Source organism: Xyrauchen texanus, chromosome 18 (assembly GCF_025860055.1).
Source record: "Xyrauchen texanus isolate HMW12.3.18 chromosome 18, RBS_HiC_50CHRs, whole genome shotgun sequence".
Classification (NCBI taxonomy): domain Eukaryota; kingdom Metazoa; phylum Chordata; class Actinopteri; order Cypriniformes; family Catostomidae; genus Xyrauchen; species Xyrauchen texanus.
Window position 1 is genome coordinate 1,026,122 of NC_068293.1, and position 24,985 is coordinate 1,051,106.

The 24,985-nt window shown below is 41.8% G+C and overlaps 1 protein-coding gene across 3 annotated transcripts in view; it reads right to left on the reverse strand.

The window, feature by feature from the left end:
* The window catches only part of osbpl6 (oxysterol binding protein-like 6), a 222,849-nt gene that overhangs the window by 57,497 nt on the left and 140,367 nt on the right, over positions 1 to 24,985 (reverse strand). For all 3 annotated transcript variants that reach the window (XM_052148735.1, XM_052148734.1, XM_052148736.1), the window contains one exon: positions 16,165 to 16,295. In XM_052148735.1, the coding sequence (XP_052004695.1) occupies positions 16,165 to 16,295 (131 nt within the window). The remainder of the gene's footprint in view (positions 1 to 16,164; positions 16,296 to 24,985) is intronic.

The window sequence follows — 24,985 nt, forward strand, 5'->3', positions numbered from 1 at the left end:
CTATTCTCAGGTTTAGAGGTACGGTTGGCATCCCAGGAAGACCCCTTGTGCCACTTCATTTGACACAACGTCTCGTTCCTTCCCTCGGGGAACAGAGGTTACAACAGTAACCATGACGTTTATAATCGTGGCCTACCGAATCGTGCTCATGTGGAAGAGCTACTCTACTTACCATAGATCTCAATAACAGAAGTTCATTTTCCTGTCTAAACAGAAAAAAATATCTACACTGAGAATTTTCTGACATCTGTAAAGGCTTATGACTCTTACCAGTAGCAATTTCTCTGAGTAGGCAAGGCAGGCAATGCCTCCGCAAAAATTCAGGTGAGCAAATTCTCTTGATAGAAGTTAAAGCTCCGTCCCCCAGACTCTGAATTAGCAGGGAGTAATACACTAATGTCTCATGACCTTTTCCAAAAGCAGTATTCAACTCTCCCAGAGTCTCTGCCACTTTAGGGATGTGTATGCTACTCCCAACAATATTACAGAGCAGGTGGCGCAGCTGTAAATACCTAAAGAACTGAGATCTGTGAAATCACAAAATTGTTATGTATGACCTTGTCGTTTTACCGTTGCGCCTTTGTTTTCCATTTTTGTCCCTTTTGTTATTCCATAGTTTTCACTGTTGTCCCTTTTGTAGCTCCACAGTCTTGTTAGTGTTCGTGTTTTCTGTCATTGTTTTCACCTGTCCTCATTAGTTTGCCATTTGCTTCTGTTATCATCTTGTTATCTTGTTTTGAGTTCTGTTTGTTCATTGGCCCCCTTTGTCCCATGTTCATGTATTTATACCCCGGTTTTTGGTTCAGTCCTTGTCTATCGTTGAATGTTTGTGAATGTTTGTTAATGTAGTTAGCCTGGTCTGTGTTCCCTGCCCTAGTTCTCTGTTCATGTTTATTTCCCCATTGAGGGTTTTCCTTTGTGTTTTGTTTATAATAAAGAAAGCTGCATTTGGATCCTCAAACTTCGTCTGCCTTCATTGTCTGCAATTTGTAACAGAACGATAGACCCATAAACATGGATCCAGCGGTGTTACGAGCAAGCTGCAAACTGCTTAGCCTCATGCAGGGAAACCGTCCGGTGGAGGACTACACCCGCGATTTCCTCGCAATTGCGGGTGCCACTGACTTCCCTGACTCCGACCTGGTGGCGTTTTTTCAGGCCAACCTGAGTTGTGCGCTCCAGGAACGGTTGCCACCGACGACGCACGGCTGGACGCTCCAAGACTTCATTGAGGAGACTCTGCTGGTCTGCGCTTCACCATACACTGTGGATGTCATCGAGGAGAGCCCTGCCACTCCTCCCACAGTGTTGGTACTCCATTCGCCCGTGGTTCGTCCCTTCATGCCTGCCACGGCCAGCGAGCCAGTACGGTCCACTTCGTCTGCCCGGAGGAGGAGGAGAAGACAGGCTTTCGCCTCCCGGCTCACGCCGATCACGGTGAGCGAACCAGTACCCACGCATATCACTGTGAGCGAACCAGTGCCCACGCATATCACTGTGAGCGAGCCAGAGCCCACACATATCACTGTGAGCGAGCCAGAGCCCACGCATGTCACGGTGAGTGAGCCTGTAGCCTCCGATGTCAGTGAACCAGTGCCTGTAGCCTCCGATGTCAGTGAACCAGTGCCTGTAGCCTCCGATGTCAGTGAACCAGTGCCTGTCGTCCCAGATGTCAGTGAACCAGTGCCTGTCGTCCCAGATGTCAGTGAACCAATGCCTGTCGCCTCAGAGGTCAGTGAGCCAGCGCGACCCTCTTCATCTGCCAGGAGGAGGGAGAGAAGACGGGCTTCCGCCTTCCGGCCCACGCCTGCCCCGGTCAGCGAGCCAGAGCCAGAGCCTGCCCCGGTCTGCGAGCCAGAGCCCTCGTCAGCTACGGTCAGCGAGCCAGAGCCCTCGCCTGCCCCGGTCTGCGAGCCAGAGCCCTCGTCAGCCACGGTCAGCGAACCCAAGCCAGCGCATACCACGTTCACCCAGCCAGTGCCTGTCGCCTCAGAAGTCAGTGAGCCAGTGCCTGTCGCCTCAGAGGTCAGTGAGCCAGCACCTGTAGCCTCGACCATCCCTGAGCCAGCGCTTGTAGCCTCGACCGTCCCTGAGCCAGCGCCTGTAGCCTCGACCGTCCCTGAGCCCTCGACCGTCCCTGAGCCAGCGCCTGTAGCCTCGACCGTCCCTGACCCAGCGCCTGTAGCCTCGACCATCCAAGAGCCAGTGCCAGTAGCCATGACCGTCCAAGAGCCAGTGCCAGTAGCCATGACCGTCCAAAAGCCAGCGCCAGTGGTCGTGCCCGTCCAAGAGTCAGCGTCTTCTGAGCCTCCCGAGCTTTCCAGAGCTCCGCCTTCCGAGCTTTCCAGAGCTTCACCTACCGAGTCTTCCAGGGCTCCTCTCGAGCCTCCCAGAGCTCCGCCTCCTGAGTCTTCCAGGGCTCCTCCTCTCAAGCTTCTCGAGCTTCCCAGGGCTCCTCCTTTCAAGCTTCTCGAGCCTCCTACAGCTCCGCCTCCCGAGCCTCCTACGGCTCAGCCTCTCGAGCCTCCTACGGCTCCGCCTCCCTAGCCTCCTACGGCTCTGCTCCCAGAGACTCTAAAGCCTCCTATGGCGCCACCTCCCTCGGCTCTGCCTCCAGAGCCTTCCAGGGCTTTGCCTCCTGAGCCTCCCTCAGTTCTGCCTCCTGAGCCTCCCACGGCTCCGCCCCCTGAGGCCTCTGAGCCTCCAGAGCCTCCTAAAGCTCTGCCTCACGAGCCTCCTACGGCTCCACCCTCAGAGCCTCCCGAGCCTCCTACGGCTCCGCCCTCAGAGCCTCCCGAGCCTCCTACAGCTCCGCCTCCCGAGCCTTCCAGGTCACCGCCTCTAGGGCCTCCTCCCAGACCCCCTGACCCGACCCCTGTCCTGTGGCCTCCTCCCGGGCCCCCTGAACCAGTTCCTGTCCTGTGGCCTCCTCCCAGGCCTCCTGACCCGGCCCCTGTCCTGTGGCCTCTTCCCAGGCCCCCTGACCCTGTTCCTGTCCAGTGGCCTCCTCCCTGGTTCCCCGAACCTATCCTTGCCCTGTGGCCAGCTCCCAGGCCTCCTGAACCTATCCTTGCCCTGTAGCCAGCTCCCAGGCCTCCTGAACCTATCCTTGCCCTGTGGCCAGCTCCCAGACCACCTGAACCTGTCCTTGCCCTTTGTGCCCCCCAGGACTTCCTGCCTGCCCTCTGTGCCCCATTGGACTTCCTGCCTGCCCTCTGTGCCCCCCTGGACTGCCTGTCTGCCCCTCGTTGCCCCCTGGACTGCCTGTCTGCCCCTCTGTGCCACCTTGGACTTCCTGCCTGCCCTCTGTGCTCCATTGGACTTCCTGCCTGCCCTCTGTGCCCCCGGTGCCATCATTTTGTTTTCTGTGGGTTCCTTTTTGTCTTTTGGTATTTTTCTTTTAGGATCGTCTGGGATCCGATCCTTGGGGGGGGGCTATGTTATGTATGACCTTGTCTTGTTTTACCGTTGCCCCTTTGTTTCCATTTTTGTCTCTTTTGTTATTCCATAGTTTTCACTGTTGTCCCTTTTGTAGCTCCACAGTCTTGTTAGCGTTCATGTTTTCTGTCATTGTTTTCACCTGTCCTCATTAGTTTGCCATTTGCTTCAGTTATCATCTTGTTATCTTGTTTTGAGTTCTGTCTGTTCATTGGCCCCTTTGTCCCTTGTTCATGTATTTATACCCCGGTTTTTGGTTCAGTCCTTGTCTATCGTTGAATGTTTGTGAATGTTTGTTAATGTAGTTAGCCTGGTCTGTGTTCCCTGCCCTAGTTCTCTGTTCATGTTTATTTCCCCATTGAGGGTTTTCCTTTGTGTTTTGTTTATAATAAAGAAAGCTGCATTTGGATCCTCAACCTTCGTCTGCCTTCGTTGTCTGCAATTCGTAACAAAAATGATGACCCAAATTTTCAAAGGATCTCAACTCTCCACTCTCATATATGTCACCGAGCGTATTAACCTCCCTCACAATCCACTCAGACTAGCAGAAAGGGGACTTATTCATACATCATTTTGGATTCAGCCATATGCTTGAGACATTTAAATAAATGTAAGAATTAAACACACTGGACACTTTTGTCCATACTGTGAGCAAATGCGAGATAAAGGGGTTTAACATAACTTCTCCGATTAGTTTGATAGAAATAGGGGTAAGAACTTCCTGTTCAATACAAAACCAGGGAGGGGCTCTCTAAGGTGGAAGCGACCAATGAGACAAATGTCTGAGACTGAATGCATAATAATAAAATAAAATCTTGGGTAGGCCTAGCCCACCTTTGTCAATCGGCCGATGTAATTTATTAACCTGTTGATACACATTTCCCCATATGTGGTGGTGACGTCACTCTGCTTACATTTAATATGTAATTTACCATCTATAAATGTAATGAATGTTAACAAATTATACATCTTGTCAAAAGTCTAAGGGTTCAACATTGATATCCTATCTCTGTTTCACGATAGCAATGCTCCAGAAACAGCAATTGAGTTATTTGTGCCAGGAGTACAAATGAAAACATGCAATATCAAAACAGGTCTTCATACCTTTGTTCTGAAAATGCGATCACCAGATGAATTCAATTCGCCACACTTGGGTCAATTGTCCATGACAAACGTTCATTGACAAACATGCAATAACAATTTTTGTCAATATTTAATCTGATAAATATTGATATATTCTCCATTGTTTACATGAGATCTTCCTTGAAAGAATTACCCTTCATGGTCATTCTTCAACAAACTATGCAATCTAAGCAGCATTCTGTAACAGCTGAACAGACTCCCGTCCACCAGAGGGAGCCCTCACCAGCATATTGAACTTTTGTCACTTCCTGTTCCTGCCACATCAGTTCCTGTTTGAACATTCACTGTGTATATAAGCCATGTGCTCATAGTTTATCTTTGTGAAGTATTGCCAGTTATCTGCCTTTTGACTATTGTTATGACCATTGCGTACGTTTACTGGATTTAACTCTCTGGATTACTATTTTGGATATGTTTGACTGTTTTTCAGTGTTTTGACCCAAGCCTTTGACCTGATTACGTTTAAGGAATACTGTTTGAATTGTTGACCAACCTTCCAATAAATATCTGCAAATGGAATCCGCTCAGCTGACGTCATCCTTACAGAATACTTCGCCCAACTCTGATCCAGCGGATGTTTCTCAATATCTTTCAACCATCGGATATCAGAATGGGGTGCTCAATGGTTTTCAACACCAGCTACTAACACTACAAGCCACCAACTAACTCAATATATTCGGTCTCTTACAGCACCACGCCATGATCCGGTAAGATTTGCTCTTCCCGATAAGTTTGATGGCGCTCCTGATAACTGTACTGGTTTCCTGCAACATTGTTCGATTTACTTTTCAAACCAACCTGAGGTGTTTAACCAAGATAAGCTGAAATGCTCCTTTATCATGACCTTACTAACTGGGAGGGCATTAGAGTGGGCTATGGCTGTTTGGGATCAAGATGCACATATTCAACAATCTTACAGTCATTTCACTACATTAATTTGAGATGTTTTTCAATACCCTGCGGGAGGCATGGATGCAGCTACTCCGCTCACTCAGTTACATCAAGGCAATAAGTCTGCTTCCGACCATGCAATACAGTTTCGCACTCTTGCAGCACAAAGCGGATTTAATGACATCGCGTTGAATCACATCTTCCATTCTAGTTTGTCTGCCAAACTCCAGGTAGAATTAGTTTGCAGAGATGACTTCCTTGGTTTCTCTCAGTATGTTACCCTTGCTATCAAACTAGACAATCTCTTACTATCTCAACCATGTTTCAACACCTCCTGGCCATGTCATGTATCTACAAACTCTGTCCCAACACCAAGTCAACAGCAACCTGCAGAGACTATCCAAATAGGACAAACTTGGTTGTCTCCAGATGAATGCAGAAGACGATTGCTCCATAACCTCTGCTTCTACTGTGGTGAACCAGGTCATCGCTGTTCCAACTGCCCCGTCAAACCTCCTACCACATCTTCACAACGTTATCGAGTGAGTCACATCTTTAACCCTCTAACTATCAGTCAAGGCTTGTCACTATCCATCACTTTGCCCATAGCTAACCAAAATAATTAATTACCAATATAATTTTTTGGCGTTTATAGACTCTAGAGCGTCTGCCAATGTAATACATCAAGACTTAGTGAATCAATTGAACATTCGCAAAACCAAGTGTGAACCACCTGTCACAGTAACAGCTGTCGATGATGGTCCCATCGGGAAAGGTCACATTACTCATCAAACTCTTCCTATAAAACTCCAAGTTGGTCTGCTTCACATTAAGGAGATCACTCTGTACATCTTTTCTTCACCACGAAATGCAGTGATTCTCGGATATCCCTGGTTATCCGTTCATGATAAAATAAGACTTAATTTGTTGGTCTCTTCATTGTCTTCTCCACTGTCTGGAACTACCACCTAAGTTTACGGTCTGCACAACTCACCTTGCCAAGGAACCTCCTTCATTGCCAAACAATGTCCCCAATGTGTATACTGACTTGGCGGAGGTCACAATCGCATCGATCATGCGATTGTGCCATCGACCTTCTTCCTAACACTTCTCCACCCAAGAGCCGTGTTTATCCATTGTCCATCCCAGAGACCAAGGCCATGGAGGAGTAAATTGACGAGAATCTATCTTATGGATTTATTAGACCAGCTAATTACTATTATTTATTCTCCAGCTGCTTTGTTGGCAAGAAAGATGGTGGCTTAAGACCTTGTATTGATTATCGTGCACTCAACCCAATTACTGTCAAAAACTGCCATCCACTTCCACTGATTCCTTCTTACAACCTCATCAGAATAAGAGAAGGTGATGAATGGAAGACAGACTTTCTCACCACCAGGGGGCACTACAAATACTTGGTAATGCCATACTGATTATCCAACTCACCTTCCGTCTTCCAATCTTTCATCAATGGAGTCTTCAAGGACCTCTTGAATCAATATGTGATAGTCTACATAGACGACATCCTAGGTTATTCACGATCTATGGAGGAACATGTTTACCAAGTAAGAAATGTCTTGTCACGTCTACTCCAAAACAATCTTTTTGTCAAAGCAGATAAGTGTGAATTTCATGTCCTTTCCACCACATTCTTGGGATATAATATTGGCCACTTAGGAGTAGAGATGGATCTCAACAAAGAGCTGTCAGTGAATGGCCCACAACCTCCACGGTAAAGGAACTACAACGATTTCTAGGCTTCGCTAATTTCTACCGTAGGTTCATCTGTAACTACAGTACCATTGCTGCACCCATCACCTCTCTTCTTAAAGGAAAACCCAAGAGGTTGGCATGGACAGAGGCAGCATCAACCACCCTCAATAGACTCAAGTCCAGTTTTACCTCTGCTCACATTCTCAAGCATCCCGACCCTCAGCTTCCCTTCATCGTAGAAGTTGACGCCTCAGATACTGGTATTGGTGCTGTCCTTTCCGAATGTCATGGAAACCCAGGCAAGCTACACCCCTGTGCATTCTTCTCTCGGAAATTAACATCAGCAGAGCGCAATTACGACAGCGGTAATAAGGAGTTACTGTCTAGCAAAGCTGCTCTAGAGGAGTGGAGACACTGTCTTGAAGGAGCTCTTCACTCATTCCAAGTCATCACCGATCACAAAAATCTGGAATATATCAAGGAAGCCAAGAGATTGAATCCTCGCCAGGCCAGATAGGCACTCTTCTTCACTCGGTTCGATTTCACAGTCACATATCGTCCAGGAAGTAAGAATAGTAAAGCTTATGCTTCGTCACTTATCTATGAATCTGTTGAGACCAATATTATTCCGGAGAGAATTCTACCTTCCTCCATCATCGCACCCATCCGGTGGGATATCATGGAGGAGAATCAATGCTGTCAACAAGTGGAATCCTCCCCTCCCGAATGTCCCACTGGCAAAGTGTATTTTCCTTCCAGTCTACGCAACAGAATAATTCAATGGGTTCACACCTCACTTGCCTCTTGACAACCTGGAATTAACCGTACAAACACTTTAGTCAGGAATTCTTTTTGGTGGCCCACACTATCCACAGATGTCAATAACTATGTAAGTTCCTGTCTGACTTGTGCACAATCCCGCACACCTCGTCAACTACCTGCAGGACTATTAGAACCACTACCTATACCTCAACGACCCTGGTCCCATTTATCTATTGACTTTGTCACTGATCTGCCGAACTCTCAAGGATCCACCACTATCATGGTCACTATTGATCGCTTCTCTAAATCATGCCATCTTATAGGGTATACCCACTGCCATGGAAACTACTGTTCAATCAAGTGTTTCGAATCTATGGATTACCTGATGATATTGTCACTGATCGAGGTTTACAGTTCACTTCAAGAGTATGGAGAGCCTTCTGTCAACTACTCTGGATACCTTCCACAGGCCAATGGACAAGTGGAGCGACTCAATCAAGAGATCGGTAGATATCTACGGTCGTATTGTAGTAAGGAACAGGAGAGGTGGAGCATCTTCCTTCCATGGGCAGAATATGCCCAAAACTCCCTCACACACTCTTCTACAGGTCTAACCCCCCTTTCAATGTGTCCTGGAATATCAACCTCCCTTATTCCCTTGGTCTGGGGAGCCTTCTGAAGTGCCTACCGTGGACGATTGGCTTAGAAGAAGTGAGGTAGTCTGGAACAGTGCTCATGTCCGTCTTCAACGAGCCATCCGATCTCAAAAGATCCAAGCTGACCGACGCCCGCATCCAGAGTATCAACCAGTTCAAAGGGTGTGGCTTTCTACTCGGGACTTATGCCTGAAAAAGTCCCAGGTATGTAGGTCCCTTCAAGATCTTATGTCAAGTCAATCCTGTCACATACCATTTGGAATTGCCTGCCACTTATCGTATCTCTCCTTCTTTCCATGTGTCCCTTCTGAAACCGGTCCATGGGTCACCGAGTCCTGAGGCTACTGACGAGGGACCCCCTCCACCGCTTGAAATCGATGGAGCTCCTGCCTACCTAGTTTGGGAGATTCTCAATTCTCGCAGGAGGTGTGGACTGGGAGGGATACGGCCCAGAGGAAAGATCATGGATACCAGCCAAGGACATCTTGGACCCATCACTCATCAGAGACTTTCATCAAGCCCATCCGGATCGCCCGGCCCCCAGACCAAGAGGTCGTCCTAGGAGAGAAACACCTAGAGGTGTTTAAAAGGGAGGGAATCTGTAACATCTGAACAGGCTCCCGTCCACCAGAGGGAGCCCTCACCTGGATATTGAACTTTTGTCACTTCCTGTTCCTGCCACATCAGTTCCTGTTTGAACATTCACTGTGTATGTAAGCCATGTGCTCATAGTTTATCTTTGCGAAGTATTGCAAGTTATCTGCCTTACCAAGCGTTTGTTTCTCTGCCTTTTGACCATTGCGTACGTTTACTGGATTTACATCTCTGGATTACTGTTTTGGATATGTTTGACTGTGGACCGATTTTTCAGTGTTTTGACCCAAGCCTGTGACCTGATTATGTTTAAGGAATACTGTTTGAATTGTTTGTTCAAACTTCCAATAAATATCCGCAAATGGAATCCACTCAGCCGACGTCATCCTTACACATTCATGTTGTAAAACTGTATATTATCTTATATATTAGAGTCTCATAAACAAAATGCAGCGTAGTTTTATTCATAATAGCAGAGCAGTGGAATCAGATTTTGTGCCGTCTTGAAAGGCAGAGCCTTCATTTTACTCTGTACACCGGCAGTGATTTTACAGAGAAAAAAGCTTGCAGGAACCTCTTTTTTTGTTAGATCATCTTCAAATTTGAAACAACTTCTTTAGACTTGTGGCTTTGAGAACTTTGTATTTCTGGTTGTTCTTGGCACTTTTATTATTGTTTTTTTAGATTATAAAAACATGTTCAGCACAAATATTTCCATTACTATAAACTTCAGATTCTCTAACTTTAAAAAATAATAACATATATTCATTCTGAAACTTGGGAATTAAAGCCCAAAGTGTCTTCTTTCAAAAGATACTACAACTGTGTCCATACTCCAAAGGGTCCAGTAAATCAACCATTTAAGTTCAGGTATGTCATTTTCATGGTTTGTGCTCAAAAAGGGGGTGCGTATCAACAGGTTTATATGTAATCTGGGACATTTACCATTCCAAATGAAAGACTTTGCTATGCTATCAAATTGCTTGAAATAAGAGATTGGGACATCTACAGAGAGAGATTGTAACAGGTAGTTGAATTTTGGAATACAATTAATTTTAATAACATTAAACTTCCCAATGATAAAAGTAAAAAAGCCAACCTGCCCACATCGCTCAAAACACTTTTTATTAAGGGGTCAAAATTAACTAACTAAATCATACAAATTAGCTGGAAATAAAATTCCCAAATACTGAAGCAGTGGAAGGCACTCGTCTGGAAAGACGCTACTGGGCAGTACCAAATCTTTGGATGTAGACCAATTGACTCTATATCCCAAAGACTTAATTTTAATAATTAATAATTCTATGGAGGCAAGGCATTGATCTAGTGGGGTCAGAGACGAATAATAAAATATAATCTGCATAAAGCAAAAACGTATGCGCCATACCTCACGCCACTACCCCTGGAAAATCATCTTCCTTTCTTATCACAGCTACTAATGGTTCCAGAGCAAGACAGAACAATAATGGGAAAAGAGGGCAACTCTGTCGTGTGCCCCTATCCAGAGTAAAATAATCTGAAATTAATCCATTTGTTTGTACAGCCGCTACCGGGTGTCTATAAAGTAACTTAATCCATCCAATAAAAGTATTCCCAACCTTGTATATAAAAGTAGTATGCAAACTTCTGCACTTAACTGTATAGGCTATATAGTTTGTGAAAATATATATTTTATTTTTGATTGAGTTTTGTTCACAATTTAACCTCATTTTTCCTTTGTAAATGTACAAATTCCATGTAGCCTATCCTATCCATATGTCATATTACATTTGTAATTATGAAATGACTTGTCATATGAGGTACACATTTTAACACAAAATTCACAACATTGTAACCTAAAGTTCAAAATACAACCCCCATATTGCAACATATAAGTGCTTGTACTACATACGAAGTACACTGCAGCTGTCTGAATGTGACATTGTCTGATTTACCTCGGTGCTCGTGGGGAAATAAACATTAACAGTGACAGAAAAATGCTCACTTACATGTTCACATGTTGCACAAAGAAATGGATCGGCTTCTTTCAGCTCGTTGTTGAAAACGAATTTTTATTGGAGCATTTCTACTTGCGCTGACTGACAGGATTTATGTGAACTTCTGCAGTTAATCCAGGATGGACTTCAAAGACATTGGACATTAATCTTACAGTTCAAACAAAATAGATGTTTAAACACTGACCCTTAACACTTACTTTGTTTAATAATTTTAAACCATGACTTTAACTATACATAAGTCATATTTACATTATATTCATGATGTTAACCAGACGGGAACTGGCCCCCACAGTGAGTCTGGTTTCTCCCAAGATCATTTTTCTCCATTAATCTACATCTTATGGAGTTTTGTGTTCCTTGCCACAGTCGCCATCAGCTTGCTCACTGGGGTTATTAATAAAATTATTTAATTACTTATTTTTAAACACGATTAACAATCACATTTTATCAAACTTCACAATGATGACTCCTAGACATTACAGATATTACAGTTTCATTTTCTGTTAATGCATAATTTTCTGTAATGTTGTTTTGAAACGATGTGTGTTGTGAATAGCACTATACAAATAAAAATGACTTGACTTGACTTTCGGGTGTCGGCCATTTTGTAGTAGTATCCAAATTCTTTCCCTACATCTTGTTCCCAACATTTGTGGAATAACACACCTTTGGGACATTTATGTGAATTAATCTACACATTCTTTCTGTTTATTCTGCCTATTCTGGCTGGAGTCTGTTTAATAGATTATCTTCTGTTGTGTAACTCTGTCTCACAAAATTTGTATAGAAACACCAGACTTGAACAATCTGATGGTAAAGTTGTCATGGGGGCTCTCGTAGGCGTACATGGACTGTTTGAGTTTAGGGGGATGGACGCCAGTTGGCGCGGTCTTGCACTGGGATAATGCGCACATTTTTCTTTTTTCTGTTTGATTGGTTCTGGGGAAGGGGTTTGATTGTTGCACTTATGTTGGAATTTGTTTTTTTTTTATTTAGCTTTTTACACGCAATAATTTTTTTCTCATATGTCAAAATGTCAAGTGTTAATATGGGCAGATTGTCTCTCTCCACACGGAATGTGAATGGCTTGAGGCACCCCATAAAAAGAAGGAAGGTTATTTCTCTTAAGCATAAGAAATATGATATAGCATTTCTTCAAGACATGCATCTTCCCCGCAGGAAGCTGAACATTTTGGGAAGATGAGGGGTGGACATGTTTTCTTTAGTGCTGGCTCAAGTAAGAGCAGCAGAGTCATTACATTGATAAGTAAGCATCTACAATTCAAATGTCTCAAACAGATTAAAGATAAATTAGGAAGAATCCTTATTGCTTTAGCAGAAATTTAGGGGCAAAGTCTTATTTTTGCTAATATTTATGCACCTAACATTGATGATCAGGGCTTTTTTATAGATCTTGAAGGGATGTTGCAAGCCGCTTGCACCCCTCATGATATAATATTGGGAGGACACTAATCTTTTGATGGACTCAGTGAAGCAAAAGTGTGTAAAATTCTTGGTCATACAGATATTTGGAGATTTTTGGACCCATTTGGTAGGGACTATAATGTTTTTTCATCAGTCCATAAGATATATTCTAGAATATTTTTTTTTATATATCTAAGTCCCTCATTTAATCGGTTGTGGATTGCTCAATTGGAAACATTTTAGTCTCAGATCACACCCTGGTGAGTTTAGAGGCCTTGCCACATTATGGAGAAAAGGAAATCATATAGATGCCGCTTTAAACCTTTTGCAAAATCCTGAATTCCAACAAATGTTGAAATCAATGTTTATATGGAGACCAACTGGTCCTCAGTATCCTCTGTGGGTGTGGCTTGGGAGACACTTAAGGTGGTTCTTAGGGGACAGATCATACAGTATGCCTCATTCACCAAAAAATCCAAAGCATGAGAACTCGTGGAGTTGGAAAAGAATATTAAAAGAGGCAGAGCTGAAGCGCCGAATGTCATCTGATGGCCTCAGAAAATTGATCCAATTGAAATACAGATTTAATACTATTTTGTCACGGAAGGTGGAGTTTTGGCTATTCAGGGCAAGACAGTCATACTTTGAGTCAGCGGAGAAGGCAGGAAAACTTCTGGCTAGATATATAAAACAGAGAGAATCTTTTTCTACCATTCCCTCATGAAATCTGCTGGTGGTAAAATATTTTCCTCAGCCATTGATATTAATAATTCTATATTGATCTCTATAGTTGAATGTCTTTGTCTACTGATGAGAAGATTAGAAACTTTGTGGAACCATCAGAACTTCCTTATCTGATAGCGGAACAAAAAAAATATTCTGAGATAACATTGTAAAAGCTTGGCAGGATAATTAAGGCCTTGCAACGCTCCAGGGCCAGATGTATTTGCCACTGAGGTTTTTAGATCTTATGCTACAGAATTGGCTACACTTTTGCTAGAAGGTTATATGAAATCATTAAGGAATGGAAAACTTTCGCCAACCATGATCAAAATCAAGTTTTAAGTTAAAATAAGTAATCCGACTATACATTTTCATTACTTAAAGACTTTACTTAATTTTAGACCTACACTACTGTTTAAAAGAAGTCTCTTCTGCTCACCAAGACTGCATTTATTTGATCCAAAATACAGTAAAAATAGTTATATTTTGAACTATATTTACAATTTAAAAGAACAGTTTTCTATTTGAATATATTGTAAAATGCAATTTGTCACATGATCCTTCAGAAATCATTATAATATGCTGATTTTCTGATATGGGCATATTTAAAGTGCATTTTACTCATTTAATGAGACAGCATAAACACTAGATAAAATATCATCTAAACATTCATATTATGTATATCATATTACATACCATATTTATATTATACAGCATACAATTTAAATACCTGCATTAGCCGAAACAGCATTTAAATGTAACTAAAACTTGCCTATTAGGACATATTTCAAATTTCAATACTCTGAATCCTGGCTGGCAATCTGGAAACAGTCCCACTAGTAAAATATGTACATGTTTATATAAAATAGCATGTCAACTAATGAAAACTAAATGACTTACTCGTCCAAAATGTTCATCGGAGTCCTGCTCTTCTTCTGAGGAAAATGTTAACTCTTCATCACTATCCATGAGTTTTCTCACTTGTGTATCATGCTGTCGTTCATTTTTCTACGCGTTTGAAAGGACTTGTTATTTTTAAGACAAAGTCAGGGGTGTTCACCATTTGCATTGATCATCTCAGCACATGAATGGCGCGCTCTGCTGGTGGGTGTGATCACATTATCTATAATTAGATGAACCGGTAAAAACTGTACATTGCTTTGTTTCATACAGATTACATTGCAGGAGAGTATTTGTTTTAAATTTGAATTGTTTTATTTAAAAGTAGATATTTTAAGCTTTCTTTAGGCATATGTTTCATGTTTGTGTGATAAGTATTCGCAGAGTTTCAGTTCATTTTTGTGACGTGTTTCTGAAATATGCTCGTGAACACAGAGACTGCTGAAAGCTCACCCTTTTTATTTTCTTTATTTTACAAAAACACAAGATTTTGTTGTTATTATGAGTGTACACAAATAAAAGTAGACCCTTTATAGTCTCTAATGATGTCTTACACATATCTGTATGCCCAAAATAACAGATTACTGCTTTTGGAAAAGGTCATGAGACATCAGTGTATTTTTCCCTGCTAATTCAAATTCTGGGGGACAGAGCTTTAAATTCTCTCAAGAGATTATGGGAGACAGATTTAAACTTGGTATTGGAGGAAGGAATGTGGGCTAGGATTCTAAAACATGTCAAGTCTGTATCTAGAGATGCAAGGGTGCGCCTAATGCAATTCAAGATTCGTCGATGCGTCACATGTTGATTTGACAATAATTTAATTCTAGTCTTTCTGGGACAAACTGATGGAAGTGGAGAAAATATTTGCACAGAAAACAACTAACTGACACAGACTTTTGGTCACATCCAAATCAAAATTAACTTATAATTACTTGAAATCTGAAATGATATGTGACTGACATGCTTTTTAGTGAGCAATTGCTCTTAAAAGGTACAGATCTGTGCCATCACAAACCCTGTGTTGTTTACCAAGGAGAAGATGATGGATTATCCAAAAATAAGATGACTATAAAAATGAAATATTCTTGTTGCTGTTTTCTTGCAGGTATTGTTTTAAAAAAAAAAAATGAATAAAATAAAATATTAGAAAACAATGCATATGCCTGAAAGCTATTTAAATGTCAACTGGAACTATATTTGACTTGAAAAAAAAACAACAATGCTGAGATAGCATTCTGTATCCTCATTTGAAAATTCCACCACACGCCACTGGATTCTACGGTACATACAAATGGCAATGATTACTTCATATGTGAAGTTAAATTTCATGTTTTAACAACAGATGCCACATCCCTAATGCTGTAATTGCCCGTAATTGTTTATTGCAAAACATTAAAATATCTAAAAATATTTTAAGTAGTTTGAGACTGAATCAATTATGTCATTTGCAACTTCATGGGAGTGGGTGGTTTCACTGAACCATATATGTTTGTTTTTTTCAGAGCTCTTTTGCTGAAATTTCTGTTTCCATGGTAACAGCGACTTCTCTGATGGATGGATCTGTGTATAGGATTATGGTAGTGTAGTAATTCACATGGAATCTGGCTATTAAAATGAATTTGAAATCTTACCGCCTTCTTGTTCAGCAGAAAAGCATATCATTGCTTAGTAACCTTACAGTTCATGTAAATCTATCTTGAAAGGTTAATGCGCTAAAGTTAAAAATAATTTTCTATAAAGAAAAAATTATGAGAATTGTACTTCCAGAACAATACTATTGTACTCTTAAGTGGCTAAAAACAAAAAAATATATAAGTCATGTGTTCATATGAAATAAATTCTCATCAAATAAACACTGTATGTGAAAAAGTCAGATCTCAGTAACTTGACAACTGTTTTTTGTGGTGGTCGGCGCTGACCTGTGACAGGGAGCGGCGGAGAGTCGTAAGCTGAATTGACTGGCCAGTTTGTTCCTGTTCCAACAACACCTGTTTAATCTTCTCCTTCTCTATGGCCACAGTGTTGAAAGCAGACTTCAGCAGAGAGTGCACTGCAACAAACACAATATAATTAGTGATGTCAACCATTACAATTTTTTACCAAATTTACTACATACTATGTGGATTCATTAATAGAATGACTCTGGTCCCCTCCCTGCTTTTCGTGGTGACGAGGTTTATAATAGATTAGTGTCACTGAATGGCTGGATGTCTGAGTGGTGTCTGAAGGATAAAATAGGATTTATAGACAATTGGAAGAGTTTTTGGGGTAGACCTGACCTGCTAAAGAGAGACGGACTCTATCGCTCCAGGGAAGGTGCCGCTCTCCTCTCTAGTAATTTGGCTTAATAATTACAGTTTTTGACTAACTGGGGTCCAGGTCAGGAAGCAAACAAACTGGTTAATCCATACGTCTGCTAGCTACCTTGAGACTTCACACAGGTCACATAAACTACAACACATAGAGACAGTATCTCCTAGATGTCTCATAGAGACTGTGTCTGTTCCCCGAACTACCAAACACAGTACCCTCACTAAATCATTCAGAAAAAATTTGATTAAGGTCAAACTTGAACAAAACAAAAATACACATCATATAAAATTAGGGCTACTAAACATTAGATCTCTTTCTACCAAAGCACTAATTGTTAATGAAATGATTACAGATCATAGACTGGATGCGCCCTGTTTGACTGAAACCTGGCTTAAACCGGATGAATATATTCGTTTAAAGGAATCTACTCCCCCAGGTTATTGTTATAAACATGAGACACGTCTGAAGGGTCGAGGAGGAGGTGTTGCTACAATTTACAGTGAAGTTTTTGGTGTTACTCAGAGGACAGGATTTAAATGTAAGTCTTTTGAACTAATAATGCTTAATGTGACACCGTCAGATATAAATAAAAATGTTCTGTCGTCTTTTGTCCTTGCTACAATGTATAGATCACCCGGGCCTTATTCTTGTTATGAAGGCAGGAGAAGGCAGACGGGGGGTGAGGATCTAAATGCGGTTTATTTGCAAAATAACTAGACAAACACTGGAACAAATAAAACGTCCACAATAGGAAAATAAAACAAAACCACGAAAGACAGCCAAGAGGTACACAGGTTGAGGAAACATCCACGGAGGGCAAAGGTAACGTTAACAAACATCTACATTCAACGATCGACAAGGACTGGGGAACAAACAGGGTTTAAATACACAGGGAGAGTGATGATCAAACGACAAACAGGTGAGAACAATGATTGAGATGCTGGCCGGGAATTGTGGGAATTGTAGTTTATAACAGGTGACACGAGAAACACAGGGCAGACAACAAGGGATCGTGACAATTCTGATTTCCTTTGTGAATTTGCTAATTTTGTATCAGATCTTGTAGTTACTGTAGATAGAGTTTTAATTGTTGGTAACTTCAACATTCACAAAGATAATGAAAATGATATATTGGGATGACAATGTAACAGGGCCAACTCATCGCCATAATCATACTCTAGATTTAATTCTGTCATATGGAGTTGATGTTGATAATATCGAAATTCTGCAGCAGAGCGATGACATCTCGGATCATTTCCTTGTCTCTTGTATGCTGCAATCAGCTAATGTTACTCAATCTACACCATGTTATCGTTCAGGTAGAAGATAGCTTCACTAATAATCTTCCAGATCTATCTCATGCACTCAATAAACTCAAAGCCCAGAAGAACTTGATGAAATAACAAAAAATATAAATACAGTCTTCTCTTGCACTCTTGATATTGTTGCCGCACTTCGATTAAAGAAAATTAAAGAAATAAGCCCTGTACCATGGTGCAATGATCACACTCATGCTCTCAAGAGAGCAGCTCGGAAAATGGAGCGCATGTGGAAAAATACAAAATTAGAAGTATTTCGTGGTGCAAGGAAGGATAGTGCCTGTAGCTACAGACAGGCACAAAAAGCAGCCAGGTCAGCATATTTGAGTAAACTCATAGAAAATTGCCACAACAATCATAGATGTTTATTCATTACTGTGGCTAGATTGGTTAGGAATAAAGCCTCAACAGAACCAGATATTACGTCGCAGCACAAGAGTAATGACTTCATGAATTTCTTTACAGATAAAATTGAAATAATCAGAAATAAAATTGGAATTATGCAATCATCTGTCATAGCAGCTCAGAAAAAAGTGTCAAATAATTTTGCTCCTGTGCAACTTCAATCCTTCTCTGTCATAGGTCATGAAGAGCTAACAAAACTTATTGAAACATCAAAAGCCACAACATGTTTGTTAGATCCTATACCAACTAAGCTCTTAAAAGAGGTATCTCCTGTAATTTTAGAACCACTTCTTAATATTATTAACTCCTCGCTATGCTTAGGACATGTCCTAAGAAACTTTAAAATGGCAGTTATCAAACTGCTTATTAAGAAGCCACAACTTGATCCTGGAGAACTGGCTAATTATAGACTGATATCAAATCTCCCGTTTATGTCAAAAATACTAGAAAAGGAAGTATCCTTCCAAATATGTTCATTTCTACAGAGAAATAGTATATACACGAAGAATTTCAGTCAGGATATAGGCCTCATCACAGTACAGAGTCTGCACTTATCAGATTTACAAACGACTTGCTCTTATCATCTGATCGCGGCTGCATTTCTCTTCTAGTGCTTTTAGATCTTAGTACTGCATTCGACACGATAGATCACGACATTCTCTTGAATAGGCTAGAGAATTATGTTGGCATTTGTGGAGTTGCATTAGCATGGTTTAGGTCATATTTAGCAGACCGCTACCACTTTGTCTACGTAAGTGAAGAATTGTCAAACCAAACAAAAGTAAAATATGGAGTGCCACAGGGATCAGTTTTAGGGCCTCCTCTTTTCTCCTTGTATACGCTTCCCCTGGGAGATATAATCAGGAATCGTGGAATAAGTTTCCACTGCTATACCGACGATACACAACTTTATATTCCTTCAAAATGTGTATCAATGAAATAAAAGATTGGATGGCCAGAAATTTCCTTCTACTCAATTCTGACAAAACAGAGGTATTAATTATTGGACCAAAAAACTCTACACTACAATATAATTTGACTCTCGATGGATGTACTGTTACATCATCTTCAACAGCGAACAGCCTGTTAAATCAAAATCTGCATAGTTTAGATGGAATTTTAGTTAAGTGTGGCTGTCAACCAATGCCGCCCCCTGTAAGTAACTACATTTAAAAATGATCAAGAATACAGTAAACTAATAATCGTTACATTATATGTATAAGAATGCAAATTGTTACATATGAAAGAATAAGTACATTAAATTATTTGTATGAATGCTATGTGTTATGTGATGTTTTATAAGACCTCAGGGAGGCCCAGTTTTACTGGAATAAATTAATAGTGTAACTATAAGACCTGGGAGGCCTGCCTTAAAGGGCAGAGTGGTTCATGGAGACAAAGACCTTGGAGGCCTGTTTGGAACAGTGGAGCCAGGACCGGATTATGGGTGGAATGTCTGACGAGTGCCACTTAGTGCCGGGATGTTGAGTTTCAGTCTCCTTGAACACACTTAAAATAGATTAAATTGGTAGGGACATTGTGTTGTTTGCGGTTGAAGAGTGAGTGAATGCTCACTAAGCAGTGTGTTTTAAACTTGGGGTGTCTCTGTCACAATAAATCCAGAGAGCAGTAACCTAACGGTTTAAACAAACTCAAGGGTTGCAACAGATTGTGTCAGTTGCTCGGGTGTACTCCATACAATCTGACCGGCCACAAGTAGTGAAGGGAAATGTGGGAGGAATTATAAAAATATTCTAAAAGAAGAGTGTGGTTGAGGTAAATAATCCCAATTTATGACTGTCTGCTCACTTGTGAGTGGAAAATTGGCTGCTTAAAGAGGGATTTAAATTGAAACAAACACATGCTTGGAATCTACTGTTTGACGGGGAGGGAATACACATGTCACTCAAATAGTGTGAATCTGGGGACACCAGATAGAAGTTACCTTCTGGCTCCCCCCATATTATCTGAGGAAGGAACCCTAAATAGCGAGGTTTTTTTGCTCACAACTAATACTCAAACTCACTTAGACTAATTTCCCTGGCTGAATTAAAATATTGAGCCTCCAGAGCAAACCCCCAAAGGATGGCGCATGGTACATGACCTAAGTAAATAAATGATGAGACCGTGACTGAGAAGGTGCCAGTGCCAGACCCATACATAGCACTACAAAACCTTAACCCTGAGCATAAATATTTCATCGTGATTGACTTGGGAAATGCATTTTTCTGCCTGCCCTGCACCCATCTGTACAAGACATTTTTGCATTTACCTATAACGGCACCCAATACACTTACAACCGACTGCCACAAGAGTATAAAGATAGCCCTGGAATATTCAGCCAGACGCTCAAGAAAGAGCTGGAGATATTACAACTACCAGAAGGGTGCGTACGTATACAATACGTAGATGACTTGCTGCTGGCTGCTCCCTCGGCAGACGATTGCCTAAAAGGGACCTGTGACTCCTCCTTTTACTTGCAGATATTGGATGCAAAGTTAAAAAGGAAAAAAAACACAAGTGGGTTGAAGAACAGTTACCTTCCTGGGAAGGCTAATTTCTGCAAACTCACTAACCCTCACTGCAGTGCAAAGAACCAACATACTCTCACATGGTAAACCCAAGACAGTTCAACAAATGTTGTTTTTTTTAGGACTTATCGGATATAGCAGGAACCATGTACCAAACTATGTGGAATTAAATCAACCCCTGAGGGATATGATGACCGAGGTAGGACAAAACAACCTTGCTGCTACCCTTTCATGGACAACAGAAGCTGACGAGGTATTCACCCACACGAAACAGGCATTGGCACAAGTGGCACACCTCAGTACATCAGATTATAAAAACCCTTTCTTCCTGGATGTTTCTGAAACAGGAGGGGTGGTGAATGCTGTTCTGTTTCAGAAAAAGGAGGGAGAAAGGAGAGTACTTATGTACCACAGCTCAAAGCTGGACAATATGTAAAAAGGCCAGGTGGGTTGCACGAGACATTTAGCAGCACTCTGCAAAGCAATAGAAAAAACGGCCCACATCGTTATGTGCCAACCACTCATAGTGAACACCTTGCATGGAGTGGTGGCATACCTAAACTCAGCAGCCTCCACATTTTCAACAATAAGAAAACTAAAGATCGCTGAAATGTTGAAACAACCTCATATTACCTACACCGCCACAGGGGTAAACATGACAACAGGAATGAACTCTGAAGGACAAGAGCCACATGACTGTGAATTCAGGGCAGCAAAAGATCTGAAGATAATAATGGAACTACACACAGAACCCCTGGAGGAACCAGACTTAACCCTGTTCAGCGACGGATGTTGCTATAAGGAAATCATGGGAATATGGCATCCTATGCAGTGGTTAAACAAGAAGGGGAAAATTTCATAGTGGACCAAGATTATCCCACAACCGGCCTCATCAAAAGAGTAAATATCTACACAGACTCTGCCTATGCCTTCAGAGCAGTACATGTTGATGGGCCACAATGGATGAGAAGAGGATTCATAACCACACAAAAGACCCCTGTGAAGCATGCAGAACAGTTAAAATCATTACTAAGAGCTGTACTCTTGCCAAAAGAGGTAGCTGTAATGAAATATAAAGGTCACCAAAACAGTAACACCCCAGTAGCGATAGGGAATGCTGCGGCAGACAAAGCTGCCAAAGAAGCAGGCGGATACAAATGTAAAATGGTGTGTTTGCAGTTAGAAATTAGACCAGAGCTAACAATAGAACACATAAAACAAATGCAACATGAAGCAGGGCCTTATGAGCAGAATCAGTGGCTGCAAAAGGGTTAAAAAAAGGAAAATGACCTCTGGAGGTCACATGATGGGAGACTAGTGGTGCCAGTGAAGTTAGGAAATAATCGTCCGGGAGGTCATTCTGGTACGCCTGTAAAACAGCATGGTGTGCAGAGCAGCACCAGCCTGACCTGCTGCTTGATAAGCCCTTCCCACTAAAGGGGAGGTTGACCTACAAGGCTTTGAGGGGAGAGAGGGCTTCTTAAGTGACGATGCCGAGCCCGGCGAGAGATAGCCCGCAAGCGTCTTTTCGACCGGCGGCATCACTGAATACCCCCGTGCCTCAGCACCCACAATGGTCGAATATAATGACGTCGAGGGTATGTGAACACGGGAAGAATATATATATATATATATATATATATATATATATATATATATATATTTATTTATTTATTTTGTATTTTTATTTTTTAGGGGTTCCTAAAAATGCGACAGCGAAAAAGCTCTTCATGGAGGTTATCAAAGAAGGGAAGGGACTCATGAGGCGTTCCCTTTCTTAGACTGGAAGATAAAATCTATTCCCTAATTTGGAGGGTTTGGTGTCTCTTTTTCGTGTGGCAAGTCCAATCTGGCAACCGCTTGAGTAACAACATCGAGCAATTCCTCCGTAGATTTTTTTATCGCGGACAGAAAGCTCGGAGGCGGGAAGAGAATCGCGATCCTCCTCATGATCCGAAGAAGCGTCGGAATGTGCTTCGAGATCATGTGAAGGACCAGCTGGGTTTGGGGAGAGAGTGAGAGAAAGGGATCAACCCGTCTCTTGCTCCTCAGCCAAATCCATGCAAGAGCCCCACGAACCATCTTAATTTTTTTTTTCCGTGAGTGCTGACTCCCGGAAGCAAGCGAGGCGAGCACGAAGCGCTCTGCCTGTTAAAGCAAATCGCAGTGCTCGCACCCGCCCTGCTGTGACGCGAAAGCAGCGTGCTCTTACCCCCAAACAAACAGAGCAAAAACTGTGTGTCCTCTTCAGCTATAGAGCAAGAAGAGGGGAACACGCACCGTTTGTGGCTTTCAATCATTCTCTCTTTTTTCTTTCTTTTTTATAGAACTTTTTTCTAAACAGAAGAGAGAAGAAAAAAGAGAACAAAGAGAACAACGTTCACTGCACACTGCCTAACTGATTCTAACTTCTAACAGAGGAAAGAAAGTTTTGACAGGGTTTGTGAAACACACAGAAACAGAATCGCTCTGAAAAAAGAGTTTCTGACGACACCTGGTGACGTATCCATTTATAGCCTGGCCACAGGTGCATCTAATGATTACATCAACCGAGGCTATAAATTCCAGTCAATGTTCATTGACGTGTTACACGCACTATTTCAGCTCGGTTCACAGCTAGAGTTGTTCCCCGTAGCGCTTAGCAGCGCAGCATCAAAGTGAAGCTTTTTGTAAAGGGAACACTCCAATCAGTGCAGTGAAACAGGCTTTTAGTTCCAGCTCTGAGTCATTGGTCCAACTCTTTACAGTCTTTACTACAGGTTTAACTGATTTTAATTTCTGCCTGTAGGTTGGAAGAAAAGATTGTCTGGTATGTTCATCCCTGGTAAAACTGATTGGAAATATATCGCAAAACAGAGGGCAAACAAACAAAAACAACAAAAGAATTGGTAGCTAAGGTAACCCCATCTAGTTGCTAGGCAGTTAACAAGGTGGTACTCAAAAGGCTCCTTGCTACCCTGAGTCAAATGAACTAAACAGGAAGTCTCTATAATATTCTGGTGCAGATATGTGTGATTTGTTACTTGGTTGCTAAGGTAACCCAATCTGGTTACTACGCAGTTACCAAGGTGACACTCAAAAGGCTCCTTGCTTCCCTGAGTCCAGTGAACCAAACCAGAAGTATCTACAACATTCTGATCCTGAGATACCCATCTAAGCATTTTTAATGGAAGTCAATGGGGCTTGGTTACTAGGGTGCTATAAATGGTTGCTAAGGCATGGATAAGTAGTTTCTATGATGATACCTAGAGTCTGCTTGCTCACCCAAGTAAAACAAGCCAACTGTCATTTCTTAAGGACATTCTGATCCAAAGATATCACTCTCAGCCATTTTGAATGGATGCTAGGTGATTACTAACCTGACTCAAAAGATCCAATCGCCAATTGTCTACAAAATTATTTTCTGAAGATACCCTTCTGAGCCATTTTGTATGGAATTCTATGGGGTTGGTTGCTAGGCCATTTCCAAGACGATATTTAAAGACTGATTGGTAGCCCGAGTGAAATGAGCCTTCTCTTATGTCTCCAAGACATTCTGATTGGGAGATATGATCCCTCAAAATGTATTGTCTTATCATAGTAGGAGACAACTGTTTTCATGAGCAAGACCCTTGCCATAGTATGCCTATGGGATATTTTCGGGATGTTTTTTTCCCCCAGGGTTGCACCCCCAATCCCTTAGAGAAGTCATAGCACAGGTGTCGTTAATAGGCCTGTCGATTTGACACTCTCATTCGTGGGTCTACAACAAATGGTGTGGGACAAGTTAAGTGCCGAAGTTTGTACGGAATAATAATAAGACGAATAAGTATGTGAGTTTGCAATAGTGATAATTTGCTCCGCAAGCCAACATAACTAGATAAAAAAGTTTGTCAAGATAAAATTTGATGTTGGCTTGAGAAAGCCAAGCCTGAAAGTTTGTAGTTGTAAAAGCTTTAAGTTTGAAGGTTTTAAGTTTGAAGTAGTTACAAATTTAAGTAGTAGTTTTAAAAGTTCAAAGTTTAAAGATTATAAGACCATTCAGTCTATCAAATAGATAGATAAATATGTTCTATGAAACCGGAAGTCTCTACAATGTTCTGGTTCAGAGACACGTGATATGTTACATGGTTGCTAGGGTAACCCCATCTGGTTGCTAGGCAGTTACCAAGGTGATACTCAAAAGGTTCCTT